At 46.9% G+C, this 17,500-nt stretch overlaps 1 protein-coding gene across 1 annotated transcript in view; it reads left to right on the top strand.

Moving 5' to 3' along the window:
• The window catches only part of LOC139544870 (protein yippee-like 1), a 49,281-nt gene that overhangs the window by 18,928 nt on the left and 12,853 nt on the right, over positions 1 to 17,500 (top strand). The window contains exon 3 of the mRNA XM_071352021.1: positions 1 to 260. Coding sequence (XP_071208122.1) covers positions 144 to 260 — 117 coding nt within the window. The 5' untranslated portion in view covers positions 1 to 143. The remainder of the gene's footprint in view (positions 261 to 17,500) is intronic.

Raw genomic sequence — 17,500 nt, forward strand, 5'->3', positions numbered from 1 at the left:
CAACAACGACGGCTTTTGCGTGCATCTTCCAGTGCTTCTTCTGTCAACAAGTTCAGCAGAGCTGCTGCTCGTCCGCCGCTAGCCCGGACGCCGCAGCCCCCGGCACATCAGCCAATCACAGCCCAGAGCCCCGCCCATGTGACATGGTGAAGATGACCAAGTCGAAGACGTTCCAGGCATACCTGCCCTCGTGTCATCGCACCTACAGCTGTATACACTGTCGGGCACACCTGGCCAACCACGACGAACTCATCTCTAAGGTAGGGGGGCTGGGAGCGCGCGCACCCACACACACACACACACACACAGACACACACACACACACACACACACACACACACACACACACACACACACACACACACACACACACACACACACACACACACACACACACACACACACACACACACACACACACACAGACACACGCACAGACACACACACACACACACACACACACAATGCAACGTGATCCAGTGCATTTTCACACACACTACAAAAAAATATCAACTTCATTTTGTTGACTCGATCAGAATCAATGAAGTTGTTTACCAGAGAGCAAATCCAGAGCTAGCTGGTTACCACTCCAGACACCTAAGCTGATTACCCAGCGAGCCAAAGAGAATCAGCCTCTGAACTCCACCCATGTTGTCAACATCTATTAGCCTCCTTTATGGATGAGCAGACGACCTACTGTACCTGCAGACGACCTACTGTACCTGCAGGCTACCAAGCTGCAGGCTACCTTCCTGCAGACTACCTTCCTGCAGACTACCTTCCTGCAGACTACCTTCCTGCAGACTACCTTCCTGTAGACTACCTTCCTGTAGACTACCTTCCTGTAGACTACCTTCCTGCAGACTACCTTCCTGCAGACTACCTTCCTGCAGACTACCTTCCTGCAGACTACCTTCCTGTAGACTACCTTCCTGCAGACTACCTTCCTGTAGACTACCTTCCTGTAGACTACCTTCCTGCAGACTACCTTCCTGCAGACTACCTTCCTGCAGACTACCTTCCTGTAGACTACCTTCCTGCAGACTACCTTCCTGCAGACTACCTTCCTGCAGACTACCTTCCTGTAGACTACCTTCCTGCAGACTACCTTCCTGCAGACTACCTTCCTGTAGACTACCTTCCTGTAGACTACCTTCCTGCAGACTACCTTCCTGCAGACTACCTTCCTGCAGACTACCTTCCTGTAGACTACCTTCCTGTAGACTACCTTCCTGTAGACTACCTTCCTGCAGACTACCTTCCTGCAGACTACCTACCTGCAGGCTACCAAGCTGCAGACTACCTTCCTGCAGACTACCTTCCTGTAGACTACCTTCCTGTAGACTACCTTCCTGCAGACTACCTTCCTGCAGACTACCTTCCTGCAGACTACCTTCCTGCAGACTACCTACCTGCAGACTAACTACCTGCAGACTACCTTCCTGCAGACTACCTTCCTGCAGACTACCTACCTGCAGACTACCTACCTGCACAACCCGTTTGTTTAGTTAGTTTGTAGGTGGGTGGGTGTGTGTGTGTATATACAGTGGGGAGAACAAGTATTTGAAACACTGCCGATTTTGCAGGTTTTCCAACTTACAAAGCATGTAGAGGTCTGTAATTTTTATCATAGGTACACTTCAACTGTGAGAGACGGAATGGTAAAGGTGATCTAGAGTGGTTTCCCCTCTGACATGCTGGTAGAAATGAGGTAAAATGGATTTCAGTTGTCCTGCATTAATGTCACCGGCCACTAGGGGCAGCACCTCTGGAGAGCCGCCTCTTACAGCTTCTACCCCCAAGCCAGACTGCTGAACAATTCGTCAAATGGCTACCCGGACTATTTGCATTTTGTTTCATTGCTGTTACTCGCTGTTTATTATCTATGAATACCCCTACCTAGATATACATATTACCTCAATTACCTCAACTAACCTGTACCCCTGCACATTAACTCAGTACCAGTACCTCCTGTATATAGCCTCAATGTTATATTTTTTTTTACTTTAGTTTATTTTGTAAATGTTTTCTTAACTCGCATTTTCTTAAAATTGTATTGTTGGTTAAGGGCTCCTCTTAAGGATCGAACCTTTTTCCCCCTTCAATTTCCGCCTTAAATGACCAAATCTAACTGCCTGTAGCTCAGGACCTGAAGCAAGGATATGACATACCCAAATCTAACTGCCTGTAGCTCAGGCCCTGAAGCAAGGATATGACATACCCAAATCTAACTGCCTGTAGCTCAGGACCTGAAGCAAGGATATGACATATTATTGATACCATTTGAAAGGAAACACTTTGAAGTGTGTGGAAATGTGAAATTAATGTAGGAGAATATAACACATTAGATCTGGTAAAAGATAATACAAACAAAAAAACGTGTTTTATTTAATGTAAAAAAAATTGCGTCAGTTTTGAAATGCAAAAGAAGGCCAGACAGTCATTTAGATGTTGTCCACAAGATGGCAGTAGTTTGTGTGCAAAGTTTCATACTGATCCAGTGAAGAATTACATCACTACACAATATTTTATATCAAGTCTGCCAGGTTTCCTTCACGAGTTTGCTCAAATGTGCCGAATTGGTCAATTGATACATTTTCAAGTACATAACTATTGAGAACATACAAAAATGCTATGGTAATACATTTTTTTTTTAAATGTACACACTCCCAGGAATGTCATACATGATGGATAATTAGCTTCTCTACAGTAAAAATACTAACCTTCACACATCTAGATGGCCGGGCGGGTGTAGAGCCAGAAACCGCAGGGGTTCAAACTGTAGAACTAGTTCCTACATTTGAATATAAAAATGTATTTTATCAAAGAAAAACTACGCTACATTTTATCTCTGGGACCCTCAGGATGACAAATCAGAGCCAGATTACTGAATGTAAGTACATTATTTACCTTCAGAGTTAAATGTATCAAACCAGTTGCCTTGATAAAAATGTTTTGTTGTTGTGCACTATCCTCAAACAATAGCATGGTATTTTTTATCACTGTAGTAGCTGCTGTAAATTGGACACTGCAGTTAGATTAACAATCATTTAAGTTTTCTGCCCATATAAGACATGTCTATGTCTCGGGAAAGTTGTCTTTTGTTTACAACGTCATTCTAGTACACATTATCGCATATTGAGCAACACCTGTCCCGGTTTAGAGACACCGATACAGTAGAGGTTTGTAAGCATTTCTACTACACCTGTTGTAGTCGGTGCATGTGACAAACAACGATTTGATTTGATTTGATACAGCTCGTTTAGTGTGTTCTTAGTGCTAGCATTCGTTTGTGGTGGTAAATAGATAGCTACGAAAAATATAGATGGAAAACTCTGGGTAAATAGTGTGGTCTACAGCTTATCATGAGGTAGAACATAGAGACTTCCTTAATATTAAAGATCGCTCACCAGCTGTTGTTAACAAAGTGACACACCCCCTCCTCTGAGGCCGTTCTGTCCTGACGAAGAATAGAAGTTTCTAGTTTAATTAGTCGTATGTACAGGACAGAATTGATAAACACCGTCCAACCAAATGCTTCATGACAAGTTCCTTCTCAACAATGCAACAATAAGAATGAATAAAATAAGAATACAAAAATAAAGTAAATATATCAGTAGAATATAATAAACATTTTAGCATCAGTATAATACAGGAAGGCACAATTTATAGTCCAATATTTACATGTGTTTTGTGGATGGGGGGGAATGGGGGGACAGTATAATAGTCTAGTAACAGCAGGTGGAGAGAGGAATGGGGGGACAGTATAATAGTCTAGTAACAGCAGGTGGAGAGAGGAATGGGGGGGACAGTATAATAGTCTAGTAACAGAGGTGGAGAGAGGAATGGGGGGGACAGTATAATAGTCTAGTAACAGCAGGTGGAGAGAGGAATGGGGGGACAGTATAGTAGTCTAGTAACAGCAGGTGGAGAGAGGAATGGGGGGGACAGTATAATAGTCTAGTAACAGCAGGTGGAGAGAGGAATGGGGGGGACAGTATAATAGTCTAGTAACAGCAGGTGGAGAGAGGAATGGGGGGGACAGTATAATAGTCTAGTAACAGCAGGTGGAGAGAGGAATGGGGGGACAGTATAATAGTCTAGTAACAGCAGGTGGAGAGAGGAATGGGGGGGACAGTATAATAGTCTAGTAACAGCAGGTGGAGAGAGGAATGGGGGGGACAGTATAATAGTCTAGTAACAGCAGGTGGAGAGAGGAATGGGGGGGACAGTATAATAGTCTAGTAACAGCAGGTGGAGAGAGGAATGGGGGGACAGTATAATAGTCTAGTAACAGCAGGTGGAGAGAGGAATGGGGGGGACAGTATAATAGTCTAGTAACAGCAGGTGGAGAGAGGAATGGGGGGACAGTATAATAGTCTAGTAACAGCAGGTGGAGAGAGGAATGGGGGGGACAGTATAATAGTCTAGTAACAGCAGGTGGAGAGAGGAATGGGGGGACAGTATAATAGTCTAGTAACAGCAGGTGGAGAGAGGAATGGGGGGGACAGTATAATAGTCTAGTAACAGTAGGTGGAGAGAGGAATGGGGGGGACAGTATAATAGTCTAGTAACAGCAGGTGGAGAGAGGAATGGGGGGACAGTATAATAGTCTAGTAACAGCAGGTGGAGAGAGGAATGGGGGGGACAGTATAATAGTCTAGTAACAGCAGGTGGAGAGAGGAATGGGGGGGACAGTATAATAGTCTAGTAACAGCAGGTGGAGAGAGGAATGGGGGGGACAGTATAATAGTCTAGTAACAGCAGGTGGAGAGAGGAATGGGGGGGACAGTATAATAGTCTAGTAACAGCAGGTGGAGAGAGGAATGGGGGGACAGTATAATAGTCTAGTAACAGCAGGTGGAGAGAGGAATGGGGGGGGCAGTATAATAGTCTAGTAACAGCAGGTGGAGAGAGGAATGGGGAGGACAGTATAATAGTCTAGTAACAGCAGGTGGAGAGAGGAATGGGGGGACAGTATAATAGTCTAGTAACAGCAGGTGGAGAGAGGAATGGGGGGACAGTATAATAGTCTAGTAACAGCAGGTGGAGAGAGGAATGGGGGGACAGTATAATAGTCTAGTAACAGCAGGTGGAGAGAGGAATGGGGGGACAGTATAATAGTCTAGTAACAGCAGGTGGAGAGAGGAATGGAGGGGACAGTATAATAGTCTAGTAACAGCAGGTGGAGAGAGGAATGAGGGGACAGTATAATAGTCTAGTAACAGCAGGTGGAGAGAGGAATGGGGGGGACAGTATAATAGTCTAGTAACAGCAGGTGGAGAGAGGAATGGGGGGGACAGTATAATAGTCTAGTAACAGCAGGTGGAGAGAGGAATGGGGGGACAGTATAATAGTCTAGTAACAGCAGGTGGAGAGAGGAATGGGGGGACAGTATAATAGTCTAGTAACAGCAGGTGGAGAGAGGAATGGGGGGGACAGTATAATAGTCTAGTAACAGCAGGTGGAGAGAGGAATGGGGGGGACAGTATAATAGTCTAGTAACAGCAGGTGGAGAGAGGAATGGGGGGGACAGTATAATAGTCTATTAACAGCAGGTGGAGAGAGGAATGGGGGGACAGTATAATAGTCTAGTAACAGCAGGTGGAGAGAGGAATGGGGGGACAGTATAATAGTCTAGTAACAGCAGGTGGAGAGAGGAATGGGGGGGACAGTATAATAGTCTAGTAACAGCAGGTGGAGAGAGGAATGGGGGGACAGTATAATAGTCTAGTAACAGCAGGTGGAGAGAGGAATGGGGGGGACAGTATAATAGTCTAGTAACAGCAGGTGGAGAGAGGAATGGGGGGGACAGTATAATAGTCTAGTAACAGCAGGTAGAGAGAGGAATGGGGGGGGACAGTATAATAGTCTAGTAACAGCAGGTGGAGAGAGGAATGGGGGGGGACAGTATAATAGTCTAGTAACAGCAGGTGGAGAGAGGAATGGGGGGGACAGTATAATAGTCTAGTAACAGCAGGTGGAGAGAGGAATGGGGGGGACAGTATAATAGTCTAGTAACAGCAGGCATAGAGAGGAATGGGGGGGGACAGTATAATAGTCTAGTAACAGCAGGTGGAGAGAGGAATGGGGGGACAGTATAATAGTCTAGTAACAGCAGGTGGAGAGAGGAATGGGGGGGACAGTATAATAGTCTAGTAACAGCAGGTGGAGAGAGGAATGGGGGGGACAGTATAATAGTCTAGTAACAGCAGGTGGAGAGAGGAATGGGGGGACAGTATAATAGTCTAGTAACAGCAGGTGGAGAGAGGAATGGGGGGACAGTATAATAGTCTAGTAACAGCAGGTGGAGAGAGGAATGGGGGGACAGTATAATAGTCTAGTAACAGCAGGTGGAGAGAGGAATGGGGGGGACAGTATAATAGTCTAGTAACAGCAGGTGGAGAGAGGAATGGGGGGGACAGTATAATAGTCTATTAACAGCAGGTGGAGAGAGGAATGGGGGGACAGTATAATAGTCTAGTAACAGCAGGTGGAGAGAGGAATGGGGGGACAGTATAATAGTCTAGTAACAGCAGGTGGAGAGAGGAATGGGGGGGACAGTATAATAGTCTAGTAACAGCAGGTGGAGAGAGGAATGGGGGGACAGTATAATAGTCTAGTAACAGCAGGTGGAGAGAGGAATGGGGGGACAGTATAATAGTCTAGTAACAGCAGGTGGAGAGAGGAATGGGGGGGACAGTATAATAGTCTAGTAACAGCAGGTAGAGAGAGGAATGGGGGGGGACAGTATAATAGTCTAGTAACAGCAGGTGGAGAGAGGAATGGGGGGGGACAGTATAATAGTCTAGTAACAGCAGGTGGAGAGAGGAATGGGGGGGACAGTATAATAGTCTAGTAACAGCAGGTGGAGAGAGGAATGGGGGGGGACAGTATAATAGTCTAGTAACAGCAGGCATAGAGAGGAATGGGGGGGGACAGTATAATAGTCTAGTAACAGCAGGTGGAGAGAGGAATGGGGGGGACAGTATAATAGTCTAGTAACAGCAGGTGGAGAGAGGAATGGGGGGGGACAGTATAATAGTCTAGTAACAGCAGGTGGAGAGAGGAATGGGGGGGACAGTATAATAGTCTAGTAACAGCAGGTGGAGAGAGGAATGGGGGGGGACAGTATAATAGTCTAGTAACAGCAGGTGGAGAGAGGAATGGGGGGGACAGTATAATAGTCTAGTAACAGCAGGTGGAGAGAGGAATGGGGGGGACAGTATAATAGTCTAGTAACAGCAGGTGGAGAGAGGAATGGGGGGACAGTATAATAGTCTAGTAACAGCAGGTGGAGAGAGGAATGGGGGGACAGTATAATAGTCTAGTACCAGCAGGTGGAGAGAGGAATGGGGGGGACAGTATAATAGTCTAGTAACAGCAGGTGGAGAGAGGAATGGGGGGGACAGTATAATAGTCTAGTAACAGCAGGTGGAGAGAGGAATGGGGGGGACAGTATAATAGTCTAGTAACAGCAGGTGGAGAGAGGAATGGGGGGGACAGTATAATAGTCTAGTAACAGCAGGTAGAGAGAGGAATGGGGGGGACAGTATAATAGTCTAGTAACAGCAGGTGGAGAGAGGAATGGGGGGACAGTATAATAGTCTAGTAACAGCAGGTGGAGAGAGGAATGGGGGGGACAGTATAATAGTCTAGTAACAGTAGGTGGAGAGAGGAATGGGGGGGACAGTATAATAGTCTAGTAACAGCAGGTGGAGAGAGGAATGGGGGGACAGTATAATAGTCTAGTAACAGCAGGTGGAGAGAGGAATGGGGGGACAGTATAATAGTCTAGTAACAGCAGGTGGAGAGAGGAATGGGGGGGACAGTATAATAGTCTAGTAACAGCAGGTGGAGAGAGGAATGGGGGGACAGTATAATAGTCTAGTAACAGCAGGTGGAGAGAGGAATGGGGGGACAGTATAATAGTCTAGTACCAGCAGGTGGAGAGAGGAATGGGGGGACAGTATAATAGTCTAGTAACAGCAGGTGGAGAGAGGAATGGGGGGGACAGTATAATAGTCTAGTAACAGCAGGTGGAGAGAGGAATGGGGGGGACAGTATAATAGTCTAGTAACAGCAGGTAGAGAGAGGAATGGGGGGGACAGTATAATAGTCTAGTACCAGCAGGTGGAGAGAGGAATGGGGGGGACAGTATAATAGTCTAGTAACAGCAGGTGGAGAGAGGAATGGGGGGACAGTATAATAGTCTAGTAACAGCAGGTGGAGAGAGGAATGGGGGGGACAGTATAATAGTCTAGTAACAGCAGGTGGAGAGAGGAATGGGGGGGACAGTATAATAGTCTAGTAACAGCAGGTAGAGAGAGGAATGGGGGGGACAGTATAATAGTCTAGTAACAGCAGGTGGAGAGAGGAATGGGGGGGACAGTATAATAGTCTAGTAACAGCAGGTGGAGAGAGGAATGGGGGGGACAGTATAATAGTCTAGTAACAGCAGGTAGAGAGAGGAATGGGGGGGACAGTATAATAGTCTAGTAACAGCAGGTGGAGAGAGGAATGGGGGGACAGTATAATAGTCTAGTAACAGCAGGTGGAGAGAGGAATGGGGGGACAGTATAATAGTCTAGTAACAGCAGGTGGAGAGAGGAATGGGGGGACAGTATAATAGTCTAGTAACAGCAGGTGGAGAGAGGAATGGGGGGGACAGTATAATAGTCTAGTAACAGCAGGTGGAGAGAGGAATGGAGGGGACAGTATAATAGTCTAGTAACAGCAGGTGGAGAGAGGAATGGGGGGGGCAGTATAATAGTCTAGTAACAGCAGGTGGAGAGAGGAATGGGGGGACAGTATAATAGTCTAGTAACAGCAGGTGGAGAGAGGAATGGGGGGACAGTATAATAGTCTAGTAACAGCAGGTGGAGAGAGGAATGGGGGGACAGTATAATAGTCTAGTAACAGCAGGTGGAGAGAGGAATGGGGGGGACAGTATAATAGTCTAGTAACAGCAGGTGGAGAGAGGAATGGGGGGGACAGTATAATAGTCTAGTAACAGCAGGTGGAGAGAGGAATGGGGGGACAGTATAATAGTCTAGTAACAGCAGGTGGAGAGAGGAATGGGGGGACAGTATAATAGTCTAGTAACAGCAGGTGGAGAGAGGAATGGGGGGGACAGTATAATAGTCTAGTAACAGCAGGTGGAGAGAGGAATGGGGGGACAGTATAATAGTCTAGTAACAGCAGGTGGAGAGAGGAATGGGGGGGACAGTATAATAGTCTAGTAACAGCAGGTGGAGAGAGGAATGGGGAGGACAGTATAATAGTCTAGTAACAGCAGGTAGAGAGAGGAATGGGGGGGACAGTATAATAGTCTAGTAACAGCAGGTGGAGAGAGGAATGGGGGGACAGTATAATAGTCTAGTAACAGCAGGTGGAGAGAGGAATGAGGGGACAGTATAATAGTCTAGTAACAGCAGGTGGAGAGAGGAATGGGGGGACAGTATAATAGTCTAGTAACAGCAGGTGGAGAGAGGAATGGGGGGGACAGTATAATAGTCTAGTAACAGCAGGTGGAGAGAGGAATGGGGGGACAGTATAATAGTCTAGTAACAGCAGGTGGAGAGAGGAATGGGGGGACAGTATAATAGTCTAGTAACAGCAGGTGGAGAGAGGAATGGGGGGGGCAGTATAATAGTCTAGTAACAGCAGGTGGAGAGAGGAATGGGGAGGACAGTATAATAGTCTAGTAACAGCAGGTGGAGAGAGGAATGGGGGGACAGTATAATAGTCTAGTAACAGCAGGTGGAGAGAGGAATGGGGGGACAGTATAATAGTCTAGTAACAGCAGGTGGAGAGAGGAATGGGGGGACAGTATAATAGTCTAGTAACAGCAGGTGGAGAGAGGAATGGGGGGACAGTATAATAGTCTAGTAACAGCAGGTGGAGAGAGGAATGGGGGGGACAGTATAATAGTCTAGTAACAGCAGGTGGAGAGAGGAATGGGGGGACAGTATAATAGTCTAGTAACAGCAGGTGGAGAGAGGAATGGGGGGGACAGTATAATAGTCTAGTAACAGCAGGTGGAGAGAGGAATGGGGGGGACAGTATAATAGTCTAGTAACAGCAGGTAGAGAGAGGAATGGGGGGGGACAGTATAATAGTCTAGTAACAGCAGGTGGAGAGAGGAATGGGGGGGACAGTATAATAGTCTAGTAACAGCAGGTGGAGAGAGGAATGGGGGGGACAGTATAATAGTCTAGTAACAGCAGGTGGAGAGAGGAATGGGGGGGGACAGTATAATAGTCTAGTAACAGCAGGCATAGAGAGGAATGGGGGGGGACAGTATAATAGTCTAGTAACAGCAGGTGGAGAGAGGAATGGGGGGGACAGTATAATAGTCTAGTAACAGCAGGTGGAGAGAGGAATGGGGGGGGACAGTATAATAGTCTAGTAACAGCAGGTGGAGAGAGGAATGGGGGGGACAGTATAATAGTCTAGTAACAGCAGGTGGAGAGAGGAATGGGGGGGGACAGTATAATAGTCTAGTAACAGCAGGTGGAGAGAGGAATGGGGGGGACAGTATAATAGTCTAGTAACAGCAGGTGGAGAGAGGAATGGGGGGGACAGTATAATAGTCTAGTAACAGCAGGTGGAGAGAGGAATGGGGGGACAGTATAATAGTCTAGTAACAGCAGGTGGAGAGAGGAATGGGGGGACAGTATAATAGTCTAGTACCAGCAGGTGGAGAGAGGAATGGGGGGGACAGTATAATAGTCTAGTAACAGCAGGTGGAGAGAGGAATGGGGGGGACAGTATAATAGTCTAGTAACAGCAGGTGGAGAGAGGAATGGGGGGGACAGTATAATAGTCTAGTAACAGCAGGTGGAGAGAGGAATGGGGGGGACAGTATAATAGTCTAGTAACAGCAGGTAGAGAGAGGAATGGGGGGGACAGTATAATAGTCTAGTAACAGCAGGTGGAGAGAGGAATGGGGGGACAGTATAATAGTCTAGTAACAGCAGGTGGAGAGAGGAATGGGGGGGACAGTATAATAGTCTAGTAACAGCAGGTGGAGAGAGGAATGGGGGGACAGTATAATAGTCTAGTAACAGCAGGTGGAGAGAGGAATGGGGGGACAGTATAATAGTCTAGTAACAGCAGGTGGAGAGAGGAATGGGGGGGGACAGTATAATAGTCTAGTAACAGCAGGTGGAGAGAGGAATGGGGGGACAGTATAATAGTCTAGTAACAGCAGGTGGAGAGAGGAATGGGGGGACAGTATAATAGTCTAGTACCAGCAGGTGGAGAGAGGAATGGGGGGACAGTATAATAGTCTAGTAACAGCAGGTGGAGAGAGGAATGGGGGGGACAGTATAATAGTCTAGTAACAGCAGGTGGAGAGAGGAATGGGGGGACAGTATAATAGTCTAGTAACAGCAGGTGGAGAGAGGAATGGGGGGGACAGTATAATAGTCTAGTAACAGCAGGTGGAGAGAGGAATGGGGGGACAGTATAATAGTCTAGTAACAGCAGGTGGAGAGAGGAATGGGGGGACAGTATAATAGTCTAGTAACAGCAGGTGGAGAGAGGAATGGGGGGGACAGTATAATAGTCTAGTAACAGCAGGTGGAGAGAGGAATGGGGGGACAGTATAATAGTCTAGTAACAGCAGGTGGAGAGAGGAATGGGGGGACAGTATAATAGTCTAGTACCAGCAGGTGGAGAGAGGAATGGGGGGACAGTATAATAGTCTAGTAACAGCAGGTGGAGAGAGGAATGGGGGGGACAGTATAATAGTCTAGTAACAGCAGGTGGAGAGAGGAATGGGGGGGACAGTATAATAGTCTAGTAACAGCAGGTAGAGAGAGGAATGGGGGGGACAGTATAATAGTCTAGTACCAGCAGGTGGAGAGAGGAATGGGGGGGACAGTATAATAGTCTAGTAACAGCAGGTGGAGAGAGGAATGGGGGGACAGTATAATAGTCTAGTAACAGCAGGTGGAGAGAGGAATGGGGGGGACAGTATAATAGTCTAGTAACAGCAGGTGGAGAGAGGAATGGGGGGGACAGTATAATAGTCTAGTAACAGCAGGTAGAGAGAGGAATGGGGGGGACAGTATAATAGTCTAGTAACAGCAGGTGGAGAGAGGAATGGGGGGGACAGTATAATAGTCTAGTAACAGCAGGTGGAGAGAGGAATGGGGGGGACAGTATAATAGTCTAGTAACAGCAGGTAGAGAGAGGAATGGGGGGGACAGTATAATAGTCTAGTAACAGCAGGTGGAGAGAGGAATGGGGGGACAGTATAATAGTCTAGTAACAGCAGGTGGAGAGAGGAATGGGGGGACAGTATAATAGTCTAGTAACAGCAGGTGGAGAGAGGAATGGGGGGACAGTATAATAGTCTAGTAACAGCAGGTGGAGAGAGGAATGGGGGGGACAGTATAATAGTCTAGTAACAGCAGGTGGAGAGAGGAATGGAGGGGACAGTATAATAGTCTAGTAACAGCAGGTGGAGAGAGGAATGGGGGGGGCAGTATAATAGTCTAGTAACAGCAGGTGGAGAGAGGAATGGGGGGACAGTATAATAGTCTAGTAACAGCAGGTGGAGAGAGGAATGGGGGGACAGTATAATAGTCTAGTAACAGCAGGTGGAGAGAGGAATGGGGGGACAGTATAATAGTCTAGTAACAGCAGGTGGAGAGAGGAATGGGGGGGACAGTATAATAGTCTAGTAACAGCAGGTGGAGAGAGGAATGGGGGGGACAGTATAATAGTCTAGTAACAGCAGGTGGAGAGAGGAATGGGGGGACAGTATAATAGTCTAGTAACAGCAGGTGGAGAGAGGAATGGGGGGACAGTATAATAGTCTAGTAACAGCAGGTGGAGAGAGGAATGGGGGGGACAGTATAATAGTCTAGTAACAGCAGGTGGAGAGAGGAATGGGGGGACAGTATAATAGTCTAGTAACAGCAGGTGGAGAGAGGAATGGGGGGGACAGTATAATAGTCTAGTAACAGCAGGTGGAGAGAGGAATGGGGAGGACAGTATAATAGTCTAGTAACAGCAGGTAGAGAGAGGAATGGGGGGGACAGTATAATAGTCTAGTAACAGCAGGTGGAGAGAGGAATGGGGGGACAGTATAATAGTCTAGTAACAGCAGGTGGAGAGAGGAATGAGGGGACAGTATAATAGTCTAGTAACAGCAGGTGGAGAGAGGAATGGGGGGACAGTATAATAGTCTAGTAACAGCAGGTGGAGAGAGGAATGGGGGGGACAGTATAATAGTCTAGTAACAGCAGGTGGAGAGAGGAATGGGGGGACAGTATAATAGTCTAGTAACAGCAGGTGGAGAGAGGAATGGGGGGGACAGTATAATAGTCTAGTAACAGCAGGTGGGGAGAGGAATGGGGGGACAGTATAATAGTCTAGTAACAGCAGGTGGAGAGAGGAATGGGGGGGAACAGTATAATAGTCTAGTAACAGCAGGTGGAGAGAGGAATGGGGGGGACAGTATAATAGTCTAGTAACAGCAGGTGGAGAGAGGAATGGGGGGACAGTATAATAGTCTAGTAACAGCAGGTGGAGAGAGGAATGGGGGGACAGTATAATAGTCTAGTACCAGCAGGTGGAGAGAGGAATGGGGGGGACAGTATAATAGTCTAGTAACAGCAGGTGGAGAGAGGAATGGGGGGGACAGTATAATAGTCTAGTAACAGCAGGTGGAGAGAGGAATGGGGGGGACAGTATAATAGTCTAGTAACAGCAGGTGGAGAGAGGAATGGGGGGGACAGTATAATAGTCTAGTAACAGCAGGTAGAGAGAGGAATGGGGGGGACAGTATAATAGTCTAGTAACAGCAGGTGGAGAGAGGAATGGGGGGACAGTATAATAGTCTAGTAACAGCAGGTGGAGAGAGGAATGGGGGGGACAGTATAATAGTCTAGTAACAGTAGGTGGAGAGAGGAATGGGGGGGACAGTATAATAGTCTAGTAACAGCAGGTGGAGAGAGGAATGGGGGGACAGTATAATAGTCTAGTAACAGCAGGTGGAGAGAGGAATGGGGGGACAGTATAATAGTCTAGTAACAGCAGGTGGAGAGAGGAATGGGGGGGGACAGTATAATAGTCTAGTAACAGCAGGTGGAGAGAGGAATGGGGGGACAGTATAATAGTCTAGTAACAGCAGGTGGAGAGAGGAATGGGGGGACAGTATAATAGTCTAGTAACAGCAGGTGGAGAGAGGAATGGGGGGGACAGTATAATAGTCTAGTAACAGCAGGTGGAGAGAGGAATGGGGGGGACAGTATAATAGTCTAGTAACAGCAGGTAGAGAGAGGAATGGGGGGGACAGTATAATAGTCTAGTACCAGCAGGTGGAGAGAGGAATGGGGGGGACAGTATAATAGTCTAGTAACAGCAGGTGGAGAGAGGAATGGGGGGACAGTATAATAGTCTAGTAACAGCAGGTGGAGAGAGGAATGGGGGGGACAGTATAATAGTCTAGTAACAGCAGGTGGAGAGAGGAATGGGGGGGACAGTATAATAGTCTAGTAACAGCAGGTAGAGAGAGGAATGGGGGGGACAGTATAATAGTCTAGTAACAGCAGGTGGAGAGAGGAATGGGGGGGACAGTATAATAGTCTAGTAACAGCAGGTGGAGAGAGGAATGGGGGGGACAGTATAATAGTCTAGTAACAGCAGGTAGAGAGAGGAATGGGGGGGACAGTATAATAGTCTAGTAACAGCAGGTGGAGAGAGGAATGGGGGGACAGTATAATAGTCTAGTAACAGCAGGTGGAGAGAGGAATGGGGGGACAGTATAATAGTCTAGTAACAGCAGGTGGAGAGAGGAATGGGGGGACAGTATAATAGTCTAGTAACAGCAGGTGGAGAGAGGAATGGGGGGGACAGTATAATAGTCTAGTAACAGCAGGTGGAGAGAGGAATGGAGGGGACAGTATAATAGTCTAGTAACAGCAGGTGGAGAGAGGAATGGGGGGGGCAGTATAATAGTCTAGTAACAGCAGGTGGAGAGAGGAATGGGGGGACAGTATAATAGTCTAGTAACAGCAGGTGGAGAGAGGAATGGGGGGACAGTATAATAGTCTAGTAACAGCAGGTGGAGAGAGGAATGGGGGGACAGTATAATAGTCTAGTAACAGCAGGTGGAGAGAGGAATGGGGGGGACAGTATAATAGTCTAGTAACAGCAGGTGGAGAGAGGAATGGGGGGGACAGTATAATAGTCTAGTAACAGCAGGTGGAGAGAGGAATGGGGGGACAGTATAATAGTCTAGTAACAGCAGGTGGAGAGAGGAATGGGGGGACAGTATAATAGTCTAGTAACAGCAGGTGGAGAGAGGAATGGGGGGGACAGTATAATAGTCTAGTAACAGCAGGTGGAGAGAGGAATGGGGGGACAGTATAATAGTCTAGTAACAGCAGGTGGAGAGAGGAATGGGGGGGACAGTATAATAGTCTAGTAACAGCAGGTGGAGAGAGGAATGGGGAGGACAGTATAATAGTCTAGTAACAGCAGGTAGAGAGAGGAATGGGGGGGACAGTATAATAGTCTAGTAACAGCAGGTGGAGAGAGGAATGGGGGGACAGTATAATAGTCTAGTAACAGCAGGTGGAGAGAGGAATGAGGGGACAGTATAATAGTCTAGTAACAGCAGGTGGAGAGAGGAATGGGAGGGACAGTATAATAGTCTAGTAACAGCAGGTGGTCAGTCCTGTTAGAATCAGAGCAGGTGGTCAGTCCTGTTAGAATCAGAGCAGGTGGTCAGTCCTGTTAGAATCAGAGCAGGTGGTCAGTCCTGTTAGAATCAGAGCAGGTGGTCAGTCCTGTTAGAATCAGAGCAGGTGGTCAGTCCTGTTAGAATCAGAGCAGGTGGTCAGTCCTGTTAGAATCAGAGCAGGTGGTCAGTCCTGTTAGAATCAGAGCAGTTGGTCAGTCCTGTTAGAATCAGAGCAGGTGGTCAGTCCTGTTAGAATCAGAGCAGGCGGTCAGTCCTGTTAGAATCAGAGCAGCTGGTCAGTCCTGTTAGAATCAGAGCAGTTGGTCAGTCCTGTTAGAATCAGAGCAGGCGGTCAGTCCTGTTAGAATCAGAGCAGGCGGTCAGTCCTGTTAGAATCAGAGCAGCTGGTCAGTCCTGTTAGAATCAGAGCAGGTGGTCAGTCCTGTTAGAATCAGAGCAGGTGGTCAGTCCTGTTAGAATCAGAGCAGCTGGTCAGTCCTGTTAGAATCAGAGCAGGTGGTCAGTCCTGTTAGAATCAGAGCAGGTGGTCAGTCCTGTTAGAATCAGAGCAGGTGGTCAGTCCTGTTAGAATCAGAGCAGGTGGTCAGTCCTGTTAGAATCAGAGCAGGTGGTCAGTCCTGTTAGAATCAGAGCAGCTGGTCAGTCCTGTTAGAATCAGAGCAGGTGGTCAGTCCTGTTAGAATCAGAGCAGGTGGTCAGTCCTGTTAGAATCAGAGCAGGTGGTCAGTCCTGTTAGAATCAGAGCAGGTGGTCAGTCCATTTCAAGTGTTCAGCAGTCTGACGGGCTTGTAGATAGAAACTCTCTGATCCTGTCGGTATCAGACCTCCTGTTCCGATACCATCTGCCTGACGGTAAGGGAGTGAACAGCTCTTGGCTGAGGTGTGTGGGGTCCTTGATGATGCTGCAGGCCTTCCCCAGCCACCGTTTCCAGTAGATACCCTAAGTACCCATGAGGGAATGGTGTGGAGTAAGTCTCAGAAGCTCTAAGTTGGTGTTTTGGATCTATGTTGGTCTTTCTTCTGAAAAGCAGAGAGAGTTTTGGAGTCAGGAACCATGTGCTCTCAATTCATTTTAAATTCAAAGGTCTTTATTGGCATGGGAAACGTATGTTTACATTGCCAAAGCAAGTGAAATAGATAATAAACATTACACTCACAAAAATTCCAAAATAATAAGGGCATTTCAAATGTCATTATGTATATTTATAATATATATATTATATATATACAGTGTTGTAACAATGTGCAAATGGTTAAAGTATGAAAGGGTAAATAAATTAACATAAATATGGGTTGTATTTACAATGGTGTTTGTTCTTCACTGGTTGACCTTTTCTTGTAGCAACAGGTCACAAATCTTGCTGCTGTGATGACACACTGTGGTATTTCACCCAGTAGATATGGGAGTTTATCAAAATCGGGATTGTTTTTAAATTCTTTGTGGATCTGTGTAATCTGAGGGAAATATGTGTCTCTCATATGGTCATACATTTGGTTGGAGGTTAGGAAGTGCAGCTCAGTTTCCATCTCATTTTGTGGGCAGTGTGCACATAGCCTGTCTTCTCTTGAGAGCCATGTCTGCCTACGGCGGCCTTTCTCAATAGCAAGGCTATGCTCACTGAGTCTGTACATAGTCAAAGCTTTCCTTAAGTTTGGGTCCGTCACGGTGGTCAGGTATTCTGCCACTGTGTACTCTCTGTTTAGGGACAAATAGCATTCTAGTTTGCTCTGTTTTTTTGTTAATTCTTTCCAATGTGTCAAGTAATTATCTTTTAG

The sequence above is a fragment of the Salvelinus alpinus genome, chromosome 19, assembly GCF_045679555.1.
Source record: "Salvelinus alpinus chromosome 19, SLU_Salpinus.1, whole genome shotgun sequence".
Taxonomy (NCBI): domain Eukaryota; kingdom Metazoa; phylum Chordata; class Actinopteri; order Salmoniformes; family Salmonidae; genus Salvelinus; species Salvelinus alpinus.